The sequence below is a fragment of the Eschrichtius robustus genome, chromosome 7, assembly GCF_028021215.1.
Source record: "Eschrichtius robustus isolate mEscRob2 chromosome 7, mEscRob2.pri, whole genome shotgun sequence".
NCBI classification, from domain to species: domain Eukaryota; kingdom Metazoa; phylum Chordata; class Mammalia; order Artiodactyla; family Eschrichtiidae; genus Eschrichtius; species Eschrichtius robustus.
In genome coordinates, this window is record NC_090830.1 from 114110505 (window position 1) to 114127707 (window position 17203).

The 17203-nt window shown below is 43.4% G+C and overlaps 1 protein-coding gene across 3 annotated transcripts in view; it reads right to left on the reverse strand.

Moving 5' to 3' along the window:
- Positions 1–15119, reverse strand: part of STN1 (STN1 subunit of CST complex) — a 36042-nt gene extending 20923 nt beyond the window's left edge. Inside the window, exons 1-4 of one of the 3 annotated variants that reach the window (XM_068548505.1) lie at positions 14730–15119; positions 14168–14361; positions 6993–7088; positions 2150–2218 (exon numbers count right to left, since the gene is read on the reverse strand). In XM_068548505.1, the coding sequence (XP_068404606.1) occupies positions 2150–2218; positions 6993–7088; positions 14168–14300 (298 nt within the window). In that variant the 5' untranslated portion in view covers positions 14301–14361; positions 14730–15119. Of the gene's footprint in view, positions 1–2149; positions 2219–6992; positions 7089–14167; positions 14362–14617; positions 14707–14729 lie in introns of those variants that run through there. The other 2 variants (XM_068548507.1, XM_068548506.1) reach the window with 2 other exon arrangements.
- Positions 15120–17203: the final 2084 nt, after the last annotated feature.

The window sequence follows — 17203 nt, forward strand, 5'->3', positions numbered from 1 at the left end:
TTTAAAGGGTGAACCAAACTGCCAAAAGAAGGGCTCAAGCTGTGTAATTTAATGAGTATAATGAGATAGTTGGAGCCTGACAGAATTTCATTTTAAGTAGCCTATTCCACGCTGAAAGATAAATCCTCTTTAAAATTCTAATATTAAGCTCCAAGCTTTCTTAACTTTTCTCATAAGCTAAGTCCAAATGGTACATTCAGTGTGACATTTATAGGAGTTAATATTATATTTTTATACTGTAACTGACTAGAACATGATTTTGACTCAGACTAAATTTTGTTTAAAAAAATTAGTCTTCAATGGCTACTTTCCAGTGGAAAGTTTTAAAACCGAGGGCGATTAAATTAAAAGGAGAGAATGGGATAGCTGGGAACAATTTTAAAATATCACTTCATAGATAACATGATGAGAATCACTTTCAGGCTTTCTCCTTGTACCCTTACCCTCACTTTTTATTCTCAAAGCAATTTCTGATTAAGGCTACCAACTGCGACTGTTCATCTATTCATCTACTTACAGATATTTTAAAAATCTCACTTTCAGTATTAATAGACATTTTATCTAAAAAATTACTGAGTCATATAATATGTCTGCTGCCATTTATTTAAGAAAAAAGAGTTGATTTTGAAAATTAAAACAATGTCGAAAACAACAGTCGATAAGCTACAGCCCATGGACCGAATCTACCCACAATCTGTTTTTGTAAATGAAGTTTTATTGGAACAAAACCATGCTTGTTTGTTTATGTACTGTCTATAGTTGCTTTGGTGTTAACAATGGCAGTGTTGAATAGTTGAGATGCAGACCATATGGCCCACAAACCAGAAGACAATTATTGTCTGGCCCTGTACAGAAAAAGTCCGCTGACCCTTGGTTTAAAACAAGTATGCATATTGAAACTACACCTTCTGATTGAAGATCGTGACAATACCACAACCATAAATCTGAAAATAATTTTAATACCCTGGACATATATGAAAGTTCAAATATCTGATTGTCTTATAGGTTTATTTCTTACCTCTGAGATATCTGCACAAAAACCTGTTGTCTGCCTTAAGTTTTTTCTAATCTACAAAGCTTCCTAAGCTAAGTAGTACCACTGATATAGATGTTCCCAAATTAGGAAATAGGAATACCAAAGTTATATGAAAGTGATGGCCAAATTCTAAATATAAATACATCAGAAAATTAAGCAAAGGAGCATCTCACTGGTCAGTAGAGTCAAAGTAGGAAGTTGAGATTCTGACAGGTAATGTCAAAAAAAAAAAGAAGAAACTACTCCAAGTGTTACACATTCTTACCACGTGTATAACAGGAGGACACAGATAGTAGATGTTAGATATCAGAGCAGTTAATATTTACTGAATAACCCCAGTGTATATGGCATCATAATGCATATGCTATAAAACAGAGAAAAACAAGGCCCCAGTTTCCATAGCTTCTCTAGAATCAAAAATGATCACCACTATTGCACAATATAAATATTTTTAATATTATGAACTTATGCAACTCAAAAAACTACCTAAGGACTATTAAAACAGACTCAAGAAATTCCAAATGCTGTTTCAGTTATAGTCAATGAGTTCAATATACTATTTTAAAGTTCTTTTTTAGTTTATATTATTTAATGGCTAACTTCAAGGGACTCCTATCTTACCTTCTCATCAGTCTTAGAACTCCTGGCATATTTGTTTGAACAAGCTAGAGATTTCAGAAAATTTAGATCATGGAAGCATAGATGTTAGTGGCAACCATGGCAGGGCAAAAGCTTTCAAAAAAGCTTTGGTCAAGTGATATGTCCAGAGCAAGGGGATTCTCACCTGATCAGCAATTAGGCTAAACTATCTTGACTTGTGGAATAACTGGCATGGTAAAAATGAAACGCTGAAACTTCTAGTAACCTATTCACATTCCTGTAGGCTTAGGAGGAAGTGAGCACCAAAGAAATGAGAGCAAGAAAAGCAACTGGTTCCCCACTAATATCAGTTTGCAGAGCAGCCAAAGTTCTGGGTGTAGTGCTTCAAGTTGATCAGTGTAATTCACCAATGAATAAATGTGAAAATTAGTACTACAGCTGCTCTGCTGAGCTACCCTGAGTAAAATCTACTGGTTAGCTGTAAAGGTAAAGAAGCGTGGCAAATAAAATTACCTGATGATGATGTGGTATTATTCAATTTCTTCCAGCAGATGCAGTTTATAACTCCAGTGCTATCATCCACTGCAAGAGAAGTGTAAAAGTGTAGAACAGAGATATGGGCATTACAGGTGAATTAGCACATTGCCATTGCATTCAGCCGAACTGGAAGATGACATTTTCAATAGCCTGGTTGGGCAAATCCCTGACCAAACTTTTCTTCCACCCTTAGAAATAATCTCTCACCACACTCCAGTGGGAATTGCTTGTCTGCAATGTCAGTGTAATACATGAGCCCAGCAGAATGTAGTCAGCGTTTCTCTTACCCTATCTCAAGGGTATTAACCTCTCCTAAAAATGGTGTCCTCAGGAAGTTAAGTGCAAAGATCTCAATATCTGCTAACATGTAAAATCAGCCTTGTACTCCTACCCTGCAATCAGAGACCACTGCCTGATCTGTGGTTAGAGGCACTCAGAGCACAGCCATCTGTCACCATGTGCTCTCTCGCTAGCTTGCTGACTTACCAAGACAAAGCATCCCAAGTCTTTTGGCCTGGGCTTCTCTTTGAAAGAGCTTCTGCCCAGTCCTTACCACTGCAGGGGATGTAAGGAAAGCTAAGCATATCACAGAAGGGCAAAGTTTTATTTTCATAATAAAAAATAATTATACCTTGGTCACACAAGCAGTACTGGTCTGGCTTATTTTAGCTGCAGTGCAAGAAAAAAAAAAGAATTTCCATTGTACTTGGATTTATAACTGCAGAAAAATTTGCAGACGTTTCAAGGATGATAGGATCAAGGATGAGAGGTGTTTCTCTTTGCCTAATTTCTGACAATCTCAGAACAGAGGTTGATCAACATGGGTTCAGTGGGCTTAATGATTTTTAAAAAATCATCAGCCAGACTGTTGTAAAAACACATGTAATATAGAAGAAACATATGGCAACATTTCTCTATTGCTTGTTTAAATCTGTGTTTAAAGCAGAAACTGAGAAGAATACTAAAATAAATTCTAGATGGATTTTATTTTATTAAATACAATATAGGTAAACTTAAGAAGATGATAAAAAAAATATGGGTGAATACTTTCAATCCTGGGCTTACAGTTGGTGGGGGGAGACTTCTTTAAACAGACCTGAAAATCACAACTCATTCTAAAAGTCTGATATATTTGACCAACTAAAAACTAACACTGTATAGCAATTTTCCAAATAATGGAGTTAATATCTTAATATATAAAGAACTCATACAAATTAATAAGGAAAAGACCAAAACTATAAGAGAAAAAGTGGCAAAGAAAAAGAATACGCCATTCATGGAACGTATAAAAATGACCAGCAGACATATGTCAGTATGCTAAATCACTAGTCACCAGAAAAAAAGAAGCAAATTTAAATAACTTCTTAACTACTAGAATGACAAATATTTAAAATGCTGATACCCTCATATGCTGTTAGCAGGAGTGTAAATTCATACCAAATTTCTAAAGATTAAGTTTGGACATGTGTATCAAATTTTGAAATGTTTATATCCTTTGACTTAGTATTTACTTCCAGTAATTTATCCTAAAGAGAAAAACGGAACAAATGCACAGATATATACATTTTGTATAAGGCTGTTCATTGTAATATTGTTTATAGTACTGGAAGTTGGAAATAACCTAAATGTTTATAAATATATAAGTGGTTAAATAAATTACAATGGCATGGCATATGAGAATACAAAGTTATAATGAAGATCCACGGTCATTGCTATTAATCTCATTGTAAAACAGAAATTGTATATATAGTCATATATATCTTATATATAATCTAATTTATATAAACATTAAATAGTGTGTTTTGACAGAAATGATCTTAAGACATTAAAATGCTAATAGCAGTTTCTTTTGGAGTATGTAGAAGGAACCCCATATTCAATGTATACATTGACTGTAAGCCTAATTCCAGAAACATTAAAAACAGAAAGAAATAAGGCATATCTATATTTCTTCATATTAGGAACATGTTAGAAAAACTAGGATGGATGTTCACCTAAACACTGATATTGTTTTTATCTGATTTACAGCATTTCACATGAGCTTTATGTACTTCATTAAAATTTTCTCTAGCTTTAAATTTTATTTTATAGTGAGTATCATTTTAAGAAGCAAAAAAAAAATCAATAAGGACATTTTGAGTTAAAAAATAATGTATGACACTTCTAGGCACACTACTTCTCTGGCCAGTTTAAAATTTTGCCTTATAATTCTAAGTCAAAAAATATTGGCACGTGAGCATTTGCTCTAGAAAACGTGAGGTCATTCTGGTCTTGACTGTAGTCTCCCAGGATTCTAGGTCTGAGCTTGAGTTGCTGCCAGGTGCTCTGTGTGCTCAGGGCACTGCCACCAAACTCTCTGACTTCCTGGTTGGTAACCTCTCCCAGCAGACACTGCCCTGGCATCCTGAGGCCTGGCTACTGGAAGGCCCTGGAAGGGGAGTGTCCTTGCCATGCTGGGCAATGTCCTCCCTAGCTGGGCAGCATGGCCTGGGCTACCGGCCTTTGGTTTCAGCCATGGGACGAATCAGGGTGAGCAGGAAGCAACCCCAGCATATAGGCCTGCAGTGAGTCAGGAGGAACAGGACCTGGGACAGCAGGAGTAGCCACCTGGCAGGTGGCCTGAGAGCCAAGCTGGGCCTGAGAACATCAGGGTATGTGCAGCTCTCCCTTGAACAGGCCTCACAGGAATTAAAGTCCCAAGTGTTTATACTCTCAATTACTTCAGCCTTCAGACGCTTTTCATTTCCCCCCAAACCACAGATGTGCCATGCTCTCATGACATCCAGTCTAAGAGAAATGTTTATTGGGGAAGAGTCAGCCATATTGCCTTCATCTCTTTATGATGGGAAAAGGGGTTAAATGAAACCCCTTTAGGTCAGAGGCATTATATCTGGCCTGGTTCTACAGCCAGGACTGATGTCCTCAAATAGCCTCATTCTGATCTAAAAATCAGAAAATTAAAAACCAGATGCAGCTGATTTTTGGGGGGGTGGGAAGAGGGGCACGGGACAGAGAAAAATCTCTTTTTCTTTTTTTAAAAAAATTTTTTAATAGACTTTATTTTTAGAGCAGTTTTAGGTTCACAGCAAAAGTGAGCAGAAGATAGTGAGGTTTCCCATCATCCCCTGCCCCCTCACACATAGAGCTTCCGCATTACCAACATCCCCACCAGAGTGGTACATTGGTTTCAATTGATGAATCTACATTGACACATCATTATCACTCAAAGTCCATAGTTTACATTAGGGTTCACGCTTGGTGTTGTATATCCTGTGGGTTTGGTCAAACGTATAATGACATACATCCACCATTATAGAATCATACAGAATAGTTTCATTGCCCTAAAATTCCTCTGTGCTCCACCTATTCATCCCTCCCTGCCCCCTAGCCCCTGATTAACACTGATAGAAAAATCTCTTTTTCTTTTAGAATTTGAGTTATATGGAGACTACACAGCACACTGGAGTCAGTAAAGAGATTGGACCCATCAGTGGAACCTTGAGCAAGTAACTGAGCCTTAGTTTTCTCATCTATAAAATGGAAATAATATCTGTCTTTTCCATTTCAAAAGATTAGGAGAAGAATAACATGAAATTATGCATGCAGAAGTGCTCTGTAAACTGACAGATACTATCATTTCATCACTATCATTTCATCACTGGTACTTAGAGAGGAAGTACTATAATGTACTACAGATAACGTACTTGCCAGCAGCTGGGTATGCTGTAGGAACTTAGTGAATGTTTGTTGAACTGTCTGGAGAAAAAGAGAACTAGTATCGTTGGTAAAATAAAGCAGAGAAGAGATCCAGTATGGGGATGCATGACAAGATGATCTATTTCAGAGTTTAAAAAAAATATAAGCTGGGAAAAAGCAGAGGGCATGAGAAATCTCATCTCTCACATGTTATTTTATAAGCACAAGACAATCAGCCCCAGGAAAATGAATATATGTTGAAGAAATTGCATCTGTAAATTATCAATCATGCACAGACTGCCAATGAAATGTTCTTGGTCACCTAGTTCAAATGCCTTCTGTTTTTCCCCAAGTAGAACAAGAATACAAATCCAAGTGAATACAACAAAAAGTGACAATGTCAATTATAGCAAAGGTTGGAATTCAAAGTTAAGCTTCCCACAAAATATCCAGCTTGGCCTCTTAACTACAGAGACTCTTAGGCAATATATTAAAATGATTACATTAAGCTCAATGCAAAAAAAAAAGTCAAGACCCATGACACTAAAATCATATTCTAACAGTTCGCTGGTGTCCAAACTACAGAAACCCTTTATTTAGTTTCTATCATCACAAGGGAAGGGAAATTTTCTGATAATGGATATTTACCCCTTTGGGTACCAAAAAGCTTTTTTTTTTAACTGTTCTGGATATAAATCTTATAAATTATTTTTCATATCTCCCTGTCTTCTTAAAGAGTCTACTTTAATGTTAATCTGGCCTTTTTATTTTAAAGGTATCAATATAAACATATATTACCATCCTTTGCTATTTATAGCTATGCCCTAGGTATCAGGTATCTGTCCCTGATCAACCAGTGACCCTAGACTGTAGTTTAATTCTTCTGCCTCCTAGCTCCCCAGCAGCTGCCACCTGACAATATTCATCAGTATCATTCCCACCCGTTGCCTCATTTTACACTTAGTCCATGTTGGTGGCTGCAAATGGTTCCCAATAGAGGACAAGTGCATGGGGGTTATGAGAGGCCCCAGCTGCTCTGAAAGGCTGGGGTTGCTTCAAATTCAATGTCCAGCTAAGTGGGGTCCTTCCACATAAACTCAATGTCAGACACAATTGTTCTTACCTCCATAACTGTAGAAAGCATCTCTTTCTCTCACTCCAATTACAGTTCCCAAGATATCTACCTGTTTTATTGGATGCCCACTGTAAAAAAATACACCTGAAATTAAAGGAAAAAAAAGGCAAAGTCCATATAACGTATGATGACGTTTTCTGCTTCAGTAAATGTTAACTGTGTCAAAAATCAGTGGCATGCTGCTTGCTAAAATTTCAGACTTAAGAATCAGCTCTTGACAAATGCCAAACCCCAAGAAATTCAGATGTCTTTTCCTCGAGGGTTATAAGTAGAAAGTGTGGCTTTAAAGAAGCTTGTGCTAGCACAGAAAAGAGAAAACCAATGTTGTCCAACTAGATCTGGTTAATCTTCTTTCCACTTGTGAGAATGAAACGCACCTGCCTGTAGAACTCTCATAAGGGGCCTAAAAACAGCCGCAGTATTATGAGACATAACACAGTACTATATTTTGAGGGACTGGAAAAGGAAAGAGAGAGGAAACCACGAGAAAGGCTTCTCTGGCTTTTCTAGGAAACCAGTCATCATTTCTACGAATTAGCAGTAGCACTTTTTTTTTTTTTTAAGAAAAAGAGAAGATAATTAGGTTACAAAACACTACCCTTTGGGGCCAGCAGATTACAACTCAAAAACTTCTCTTTTTAAAATTCTATTTTCAAAGCCTAGGCAACAGATGCCAGCAGGCAAGTTCCCGCCAGAGGAGAAGCGTGAGAGGAAGAACCCTACCCACCGACACCCAGAGGCCTTTTTTGGACTCCGTGACGGAGATGGAACTGAGGGACTCCGGGCAGCGGTGAGCCCTCGATTCCCACCCGAGACCCCATCGCTGTCCCGGCTCCTGTGGGGTCCCCAACATCCTTACCTGAACTGCCTATTTGGGCTTAAGCTACTTGCATTGTGTTCCTGTCACCTGCAGCTAAAGAGTCTGGACTAAAATCCTCTCCAGCCTTTTTTTTTCTCCCTACGATGACCGAATTCTTTACTTTCAGAAAGAGGCTATAAACTTTTAAATGGCGACTTCCTTTTCAAATAAATACATGAATTGTAAACAAAGAATCAGTCATCACTTCAGGCATTTGGCCACCCTCACCCTCTCTGGTCCTCGCCAAGCCTGGTCAGAGTCTGTCTTCTCCACATCCATGGGGGGAGGGGACCCCGCAGCCTAAACCCTGAAGCCCTTCAGAACCCCCAGAATGGCCTCCACTGATGGTTCTCTTGTTTCCCATGTGAATAAAGGGGCTGGGGACCAATCGCCCATGGCCGAGTCCCGAGGGGATGGACAAGGAGCTTCTGAGCCTCAGTTAGCCAGAGATTCCAGGGGAGTGAGATGTGGTTTGAGGATGTCAAATTCAGCCGAAAGAAGGGCCCTCCCCCTAGCAGAGGCATACTCCTAAAGATGACTCAGTGGATTGGAGACCGTGCAGAGGGCAACCTTGGGGGCCAAGAGCTGAAATGGCAGGGTCACATGAGGGAAGGAGCCTGGGTCCCTGTGTCATCCCCAGAGCAGAGTCGCTTCCCTCCAGCAACACTTGGCCTGAAGAGGGTCAAACTGGCTCCACAGAAGATCCATGAAATCTTAAGAGCAGGACAGTTCTGACCGACTTCTCCTGAGTTCTTACCATGGAAACCCAGTGATGACCTGTGGGGAGACCCTCAGTCCTCCAGCCCTGCCTGCCTGCACCGATCAGACACAAAGGAGAGAGGGCACCTTCAGAGGAGGGTGACCCCCATAGAACCTTTGCTGGCAGACTCGGGCTTCCTGCAGCAGAAGGGAAGTTTAAATGGGGAGAATGAGCCTACCCCAGGGTCAGGGGCATGGCATCCTCTGCTGAAGTGTGCCCCACCATCATGCCCTGACACGCTTGTGTGCAGAGACAGGCTATGGTATGGCCCTGCTTTGGCCCAGCTTTGCTGTAGGGCTGGGGCGGGGGGATGAGGGTGGCCTGAGCTCCAGACTGGTCTCTGGCTGCAGTCAGCCCTTTCTGCTTCCCCAAATGCGCTGGACTTTCTATCTGTGCGCTGAGCAGAGCCAAGTTAGGGAGAGCTCTTTCCTAGAACCTGACTGGCCTCTGCCTCCCCCAGCCTAACTGACGGCCTGTCCTGGTTGCCGGGCATTAGAGTCAGTGCGCTCCTGGTGCCATCAGAGACGGTACACCCCCCAGGGCTCTGCGTGGCTGGTGTGGCTCCCAGGACACCGGCAGTGGGAGGCCCTGTGGACCCATGGAGGGCCTGCTGCCTGCCCCTGAAGTCTTTCCAGCTGGTCCAGAAGCCACTGTGGGGTGCTCTGCTGGTGATGTTGAAAGCTTGAGACAAGCCCCAGGATTCTTTGGGTCTTCCTGGGACACCCTGGTATGTGCCGCTATGGTGGTTTTTATAATGAAGAGCCGACACACTTTAAGAAGGGGAAGAGAGCCAGCCAAAAGGTGTTCTGCCTGGGCTGAAGTATACAGAAAAGGCAAGTATACAGAGAAGACTGGACTGATGACACAAGCCAACAAAGTCCTCAAGTCACCTGTGGTAGACGCCGGTCCTCCAACATTACCAACTCTGCACTGGGCAACACTTGAAAAAACCTGAACAGGTCTCCACTGGAGGACACAGTAGACTTTCTTGAAAAAAAGACAGAAAAGGGAGTCCCCTAAACTTTCTTTTTTTTTTTTTTTAATTTATTTTATTATTTATTTATTTATTTTTGGCTGCATTGGGTCTTCACTGCTGCGTGCGGGCTTTCTCTAGCTGCAGCGAGCGGGGGCCACTCCTCGTTGCGGTGCGCAGGCTTCTCATTGCGGTGGCTTCCCTTGCTGCGGAGCATGGGCTCTAGGCACACAGGCTTCAGTAGTTGTGGCACATGGGCTCAGTAGTTGTGGCTCACGGGCTCCAGAGCACAGGCTCAGTAGTTGTGGCGCATGGGCTTAGTTGCTCTGCGGCATGTGGGATCCTCCCGGACCAGGGCTCGAACCTGTGTGCCTTGCATTGGCAGGCAGATTCTTAACCACTGCGCCACCAAGGAAGTCCCTAAACTTTCATCTCATAGACTGACAATGCTCGTCTTCAAGGACAGAGTCGCTCAAAGATGCAAAAAAACAAGGAAAAACATCATAAAAGCAACACAAAAAGAACAATGGAGGACAAATTAGCAGAAAACAACAGATGGTTTGAATAAAATCACAAAGAGAAAATTGATTGAGGAGGATATAAACTGCTTGGAAATAGAGAAGAAAGTTGCCGCAGTGTATAGAAACTTGAACTATACACGTCAGAAGCACAACCTGTACAGGAAGAAGGAGGGCATGGATGCGACTTCCCTGGTGGTCCACTGATTAAGACTCCACGCTTCCAATGCAGGGGGTGCAGGTTTGATCCCTGGTCAGGGAACTGAGATCCCACATGCTGCACAGTGTGGCCAAAAAATTAAAAAAATAAAAATAAAAAAGAAGGGAGGACATGGAAAAAGCAATGGAGAGAACCACTTCCCTCTATTAACACTAGAATCTCCTCTATGAGAAAAGAACTTGAGAAAGCTGGACAGCAGCTCTATCAACTGAGAGAAAGCTTGATGAGCTAAGAAAAGAAAATAACAACAACAGATACTGGCTAATGCTGAGTTTAACTTGCAGCCTTCCCCAAGTGGTCCTTTCACTCCTGCTGCTTTTGTTCTACATGTAGCCCACAGAGCTCCAACCATATCGGGGGATCCATCCCCTGGATCATCAGGTCCCCAGGAAGGAGGAGGGTCACTCTGGAAGGGCTCAGGGACCCAGGGTCACAGGTAGCTTTGATTCAGCTTTCACAGCAGTGACAGCCACACCCACAGCAAGACACTGCCTTTTTTCTCTGTTTTAAAAGTACTTTTGGGACTTTCCTGGTGGCGAGGTGGTTAAGAATCCGCCTGCCAGTGCAGGGGACACGGGAGACACATCCCAAACCAAACCACCACAGTCAAACTTCATGATATTCTATTAGTTTAACTCTAAATTCACAGGTTAATTTCGGGGAGTTGACATTCTACAACCACTTTGCAAGGCAATTCAGACACTAACTAGCCAGAGTAAGGTTGAATTTCACAGGTTAAGGACACTGTCTCCCACAAGGGACTCTCACTTCAAGCATCAGCCCCAAGTTTGAGGGTCCTCGGGCCATGCACACTTCTGAGCAACTGGCTACAAACACCCTCCACAACAACCTCAGGTTTGATACTTTAATAGAATGACACACAGAACTCAGGAAGGTGTTATACTTAAGATTACAGTTTTATAATGAAGGGGACAAACCAGGACTAGCCAAATGAAGAGATGCATAGGACAAGGTCTAGGAGAGTCTAAGCATAAAGCTGCCATGTCCTCAGGACACATCACCCTCACACATCAAGTATGAGTACCAACCAGGAAAGCTCATCTAAGTCTCAATGTCCAGAGTTTTAATTAGGGTTTCATTTCATAGGCAAGATCGACTGAATCACTGCCCACTTGACTACTCAATCTCCAGTCCCCCTCCCCTCCTGCGGGGTTGGGTTGATGTCACCTGGCTCAAAACCAACCCTCTAATCACATGGTTAGTTTTTCAGGCCTGAAAGGCCCCCACCCTGAAACTACCTAGGGGTCCAGCATGAGGCACCTCATCAGCATAAACTCAGATGTGGTTCAAGGGGTCCACCATGAATAACAAAAACACTCCTATCATTCCAGAAATCCAAAGATCTTCCAGGAACCTCGAACACAGGCCAGCCAAATTCTTCATTACACATCTGTTTCTTTTTGTGTGTGTAAGATATTCTTTGCTGTTTAAACATTTCTAAATTTTATGCAGTCAAAATAAAAGGTTTATTTATTTTTTTATGACAACCAAACCAAACACAACAACAAAACAATACAAAAATAAAAACCTAGACTAGTACCATTTCCCACCCCTCAGAACCCTAGAGCATAGTCTAAAGAAGATCACTCTATGAAATTATGGTTAATGTCTTCTTCAACCATGAGGTTTTGAAACCAAGCAGGGCCCTCCTGGATACAAAAGCATTTCCATGTCCCTCGTTTCTTTTTTGTAGGAAAAAAGGCTTCAGGATCCTAGACCTTCCCTGAGTTCCAAAGGGCAGATTCAAGTAGTTACTAATTAGGGGAGTGAGGGAATGCAGAAACAAAGAAAAAGCAGTCAAGAAACAATAGTGCAGCAATAAAACAGAGTCCTAGTTCCCCCTCAAGGGATATACCTAATAATCTGATATACATCTTTGAGTTGTTCTGCAGGAACTAAGACCCTCACCCAGGTGGAGGATGGTAACTACAAGCTGAGACCCCACACCGGTCAGAACCAGAAGGTTGATGATTGAGATTCCTGGAACACCACCCTGTTACCTCACCACCAACCAATCAGAAGAAAGTCATAAACCCTGTGGCCCTCACCCCAAATGTTGCTTTTAAAAACTCTTACCTGAGGGGACTTCCCTGGTGGCGCAGTGGTTAAGAACCCGCCTGCCAGTGCAGGGGACATGGGTTCGAGCCCTGGCCCAGAAAGATCCCACATGCCGCGGAGCAACTAAGCCTGTGTGCCACAACTACTGAGCCCGCGTGCCACAACTACTGAAGCCCGTGCGCCTAGAGCCCATGCTTCACAACAAGAGAAGCCACCACAATGAGCAGCCTGTGCAACGCAACGAAGAGTAGCCCCCGCTCGCTGCAACTAGAGAAAGCCCACGCACAGCAATGAAGACCCAATGCAGCCATAAATAAATAAATAAATAAATAAATAAAAACTCTTCCCTGAAAACCATGAGGGAGTTTGGGTTTTTTGAGCCTGAGCTGCCTGTTCTCCTTGCTTGGCCCTTGCAATAAACCTCTCTCTGCTCCAAACTCCAACGTTTTGGTTTGTTTGGTCTCACTGTGTGTCAGGCACACAAACTTGGGTTTGACAACAGTTTCATTTTAAAAACTACATCTGAAACATTACCACCAGTGACATAACAAAGATCACTGGGAGAAGTTTTCCTTGGTTTGTTGTTAATACATTATACAGTTCTTCACCCACAGGAAGAGTTAAGCTCTTATAGCATCCCTGATACTTCCTTAAGTACCTACAGAAGATCTTTAAGCAAGCCTGGCATTTGGTGTGAATCAATTTCTTCCTGAGGAGATGAGCTATGAAGACTATCAGACTGTTCTGGAAAACAGACAACAGTGGGGGAGGATGGCTGCCTTCCAAGGAAAAAAATCAGATCATTTCCAACAATACTTAGAAAATGAAGGTGTGGTGAAAAATCTGTACAAAAGGCTTTAGTATAAGGTCATCCAAATATATCTGTACATAAAACGGGAAACACACAAAACGTGGTCTCATTAAAACTGCATGCTTGAGATTCTTAACTACTTCTGACTCATAGCTTTCTAGTCATTCAAAATAGCAAAGAGAGTTAAACCAAACTTCTCATATAGCACAGTAAACACGTGAAGATCCATCCACAACTATGTAAATTACTTAAATTTACCCTAAACTATATTTGCTATATTTGGGGGTATGAAGATCCTATCTTTAGTGACCACCACTCTAATTTAAAAAAATGATTTCTTTAACTTTACATCTATAATGCTATGTTGCTCCAATTACTACTACTTGAGAGCCCACCAGAGGCCAGGCACTGTCTAAGTGCTGGGATTACATAGATGAACAAGGCACATGATGTCCTTCCTCTCAGGGAGTTTATTTTATTTTGATTCTCATCTATTCAAAATAAAACCAAACCCCACAAGAAAATCAGGCATGGTTAATCCTCATTTTACAAAGAAGACACCTAAACTTTACAGGTGAGCCACATGCCCAGGCCAGGTAAGTGGTGAAGTTAGGAAAGGGAGCAAGGCCTGAGCTTTCCACCACAAGCAGGCCCAGAGAAAAACTGAGTATTTTTAAATATGAAAGACCTCAAACCCAGGTAAAAAACATTCTTCAGTACAAAGTTACTCCCCCAAGCATCTATTTAAAAAATAAAAATAAAAAAGAGGCTGTTTTTAACTTGCACAGAAATGAACTTGAGGATCCACGTTATGTCAATTTCAAAGCCTGCAGCTGGAAAGGCTCTGCTAAGCCCCTAAGCCCCAGATTTCTGTAGCTTTGGGGAAGGGAGGGTGGGGTGCAGATGCAGCACAGAGCAGTCACCAGGCCGACCAGCCACATACCTGGCACCTGGCGGGACTCCTTCAAGTCCAGGATATCCCTGATGTAGAGTTTTGCGAAGGCTAGAAACACAGGATCCAAACCCCACAAGAGGGAAGGAGTTTCCTCTTCACACCGGCTGGATTCAGACTGCATCAGGAGGCTGGGCGGTGGCTTCCAGCCAACCCTGAAAAGCTCTGCATCTAGAGCCGAGGAGCTAGATGGGAGACAAAAATCAGGACGCAAAGCTGTTAAAGTGGATGAAATCCGCACGGCCCCTAAGCTGTTCCCGGACGGGCATCCCGAACTCGGGAAGGGGTAAATCCAGGGGTCCGGGGCCTGTCAAACTGCACGTCAGGGGCCTCCTAGAGCCGGTGGCCTCCTAGCGCCAGAAGGGCCGGGCCTGCGCGCTCCGGGGGCCTGGAAAGAGGTGTCTCTCGAGTGACGACCCGTGAGTTCCTTATGGCTCTCACCCAGGAAACTCCTCTGCCCCATGGGAGTGTTCCTCCTTCTCCAAAAGTACCAATTTCTAAACGGTTAAACACCAACTTTTCACTCTGGGGACAGATGGCTATATATGCGTACCCTGAAACCGCTTTAATGGGTGGAGTCCAGAGAGGAATGGGCGTCCTCGTGGCCACACAACCGAGGGGCAGAGTGGGTGGGTCTGTCCGTAGCCCTGCCGCTGCACCTTCCGGTGTTCAGGATGACACTGAGAAAGGATGGAAAAGGAAACGAAAAACACATCAGCCGTAGCCCCTCCCGCCAGGCCCGCGCCCGCGCCGTCGGCCCGCAAGTCCCCGGAGCGCGCAGGCCCGGCCCTTCCGGCTCTAGGAGGCCACTGGCGCCCACGGCCTGGTGGCGCCGCCGCCGGCCCCGACCGGAGCAGGAGCGCTAGGCCGAGGTCACCTCTGGTGCTCCCAGCGGGGGATGGGGGTAGGGCCTGACACCATCCCTCGCGCCAGACCAACCACTGTGTCCCCGCCCCGGCCTTTCCTTCGCGCCGCCCGCGGCCCCGGCCCATCCCCACGAGGCCACGCCCCACTCCGCCCGCGGCCACGCCCCATTTTGCGTCTCGCGGCGGCTTCGCCGGGTGCTCTCTCCCAGGTGGTGGCGGGGTTGGCAGGGCTACGCGGGGTCCGTTTGACTTTAGCAGCGCCCTTCCTGAGCCTCCGCGGGAGCGCAGAGCCCAAATCACCGAGGCCTGGGAGCTGGCCCTGAAACTCCTGCTGCCCAAACCGCGCCTTCCAAGTCCCCCTTTCATCCGGACCCCACTAGTCGTGGGACCCTGAGCCATGACCTCCGAGAGGTTGGGACTGGTTCAGACTTTTTTTTTTCCGTCCCTGATATTGTAAATGAACAAATAAACAAAGCAATACAAAAGCAGGATTACATTGTGGCGTATTTTAAATGTTTATTTACACTTGATAAATGATTTATTAACACACGCAATCTCTGGTACTGTACAGTCTCACTTTAGATAATGTCAGGATCTAAATTTGAGCCCTTGAGGGAATGCGAGGACTTTGCTCTGCCCAAGACTAGCCTTCTTTGCAAGATCATGACAAAGTTTGTCTCCTTTACTCTTACTCTGTCTATACTACGGAATGTTGTACATTTAAGAATTTTGAAAACTGGCGCTCTGGTAAATTATGGCCACCTTGATGGTGCCTGTCCCCAGTAGTCCTAATTTAAAGTGAGAAGAGATAGCCATGTTGCACTCTCATAAATAAATAAATAAGCCACATCCTGACATTACTTGAGATGGCAGGAGTTCTTCCTAATTTACAGGGACTCTGTAAAATTGCAGAAGGAGTACAGGTCATGCTGGCAGGCCATTCCCAGGGGAGGTAAGTGGTGGCCAAAGAGATAATTGCTAAACTATTTAGCAGAGAAGGAACTCCAAGCAGCTGGAACAGAAAATGTATGTCATTAGAGCGATGACATTTAATTACATCCCTGGCCACTGAAGAAGCTAAAAAACAGAATCCTTGGTAAAGCATTGCCCAGACTCTACTGCGATGAACAGTTGGATCTGTCAAGTTTAAGATTTAATTAAGAGAAGACACCTTTCTAATAGGGGGAGGTTCTCTTCAAGGAAGGATACCCAGTATGACACCCAGTAGGACGAGTGCTTCCAGCTGACTTGTAAGATGGGGGAAGACAGGTTGGGAGACATTTTTTGACTGTACACATCTGCTCCAGGGTGGAACTCAAGAAGAAAATCACTACTGGGTGTACGCAGAACCCGAGAAGTTTTCAGCAATGACTCTTACGACTCTCAAGGGTAGAGTGCTAGAGACAAGGGCCCTTGGGGACTCCAAGCTTACTGCTGGCCTTGGGGAGGGTCACACCCAGTTGGGGTGACCAGAGCAGACTGCCCCTGAAGTCATCATTTACAGTGAAGGGAGGACTCTTTGGAGTCTAGGGATGCTCCTTTTGATCTGAGCTCAAAATGTGGAGTAGGGTGTGGAATGGAATTTTCTAGACTGCTGAAGCATCTAGAGGAGTTTGGGAGGATCCTCTTCCCTGTCATCTCCATCAGGATAGATTCCAGTCTCCCCAGGCCACTGCCTAGATGTGCAAAGGGACTGGAGGGCTTCTCAGCTGGGGATTCCACAACACTGCAAAGCAGGTATTTCAAAACCCAACAGTCAACACAATGCTAGGAACCTTTCTTATGGCTTCTCAATGTGAAATAACTTGGTTTTGCAAGCATTTTTGACAGACTAGACAATCCTTTCTAGAACGTTAAGACTTCAGGAAATTCTTCTGGAAAATGAGGTGTTGAACTGCATATCTTCTACCTCAAAATGCAAGCTGTCTTGCCTTAACTATTTTTGACATTTTGCAGGTAGAATAGAGTTTGTCCACTTGCAAGCTGAGTTAGATTTGAAGTTTAAATTAGCGGATGAGTAGTTTGAAGTTTATAATAAAGACAACTTATCAACATTCTTATTATGTTAATGTTATAACCCTGGGGGGCCATTTTCAGCCGCTCAGCATACTTGGAGCACTCTCTGTATGCTATGGGGGAGCACTAAGAATTTTTATTTCAC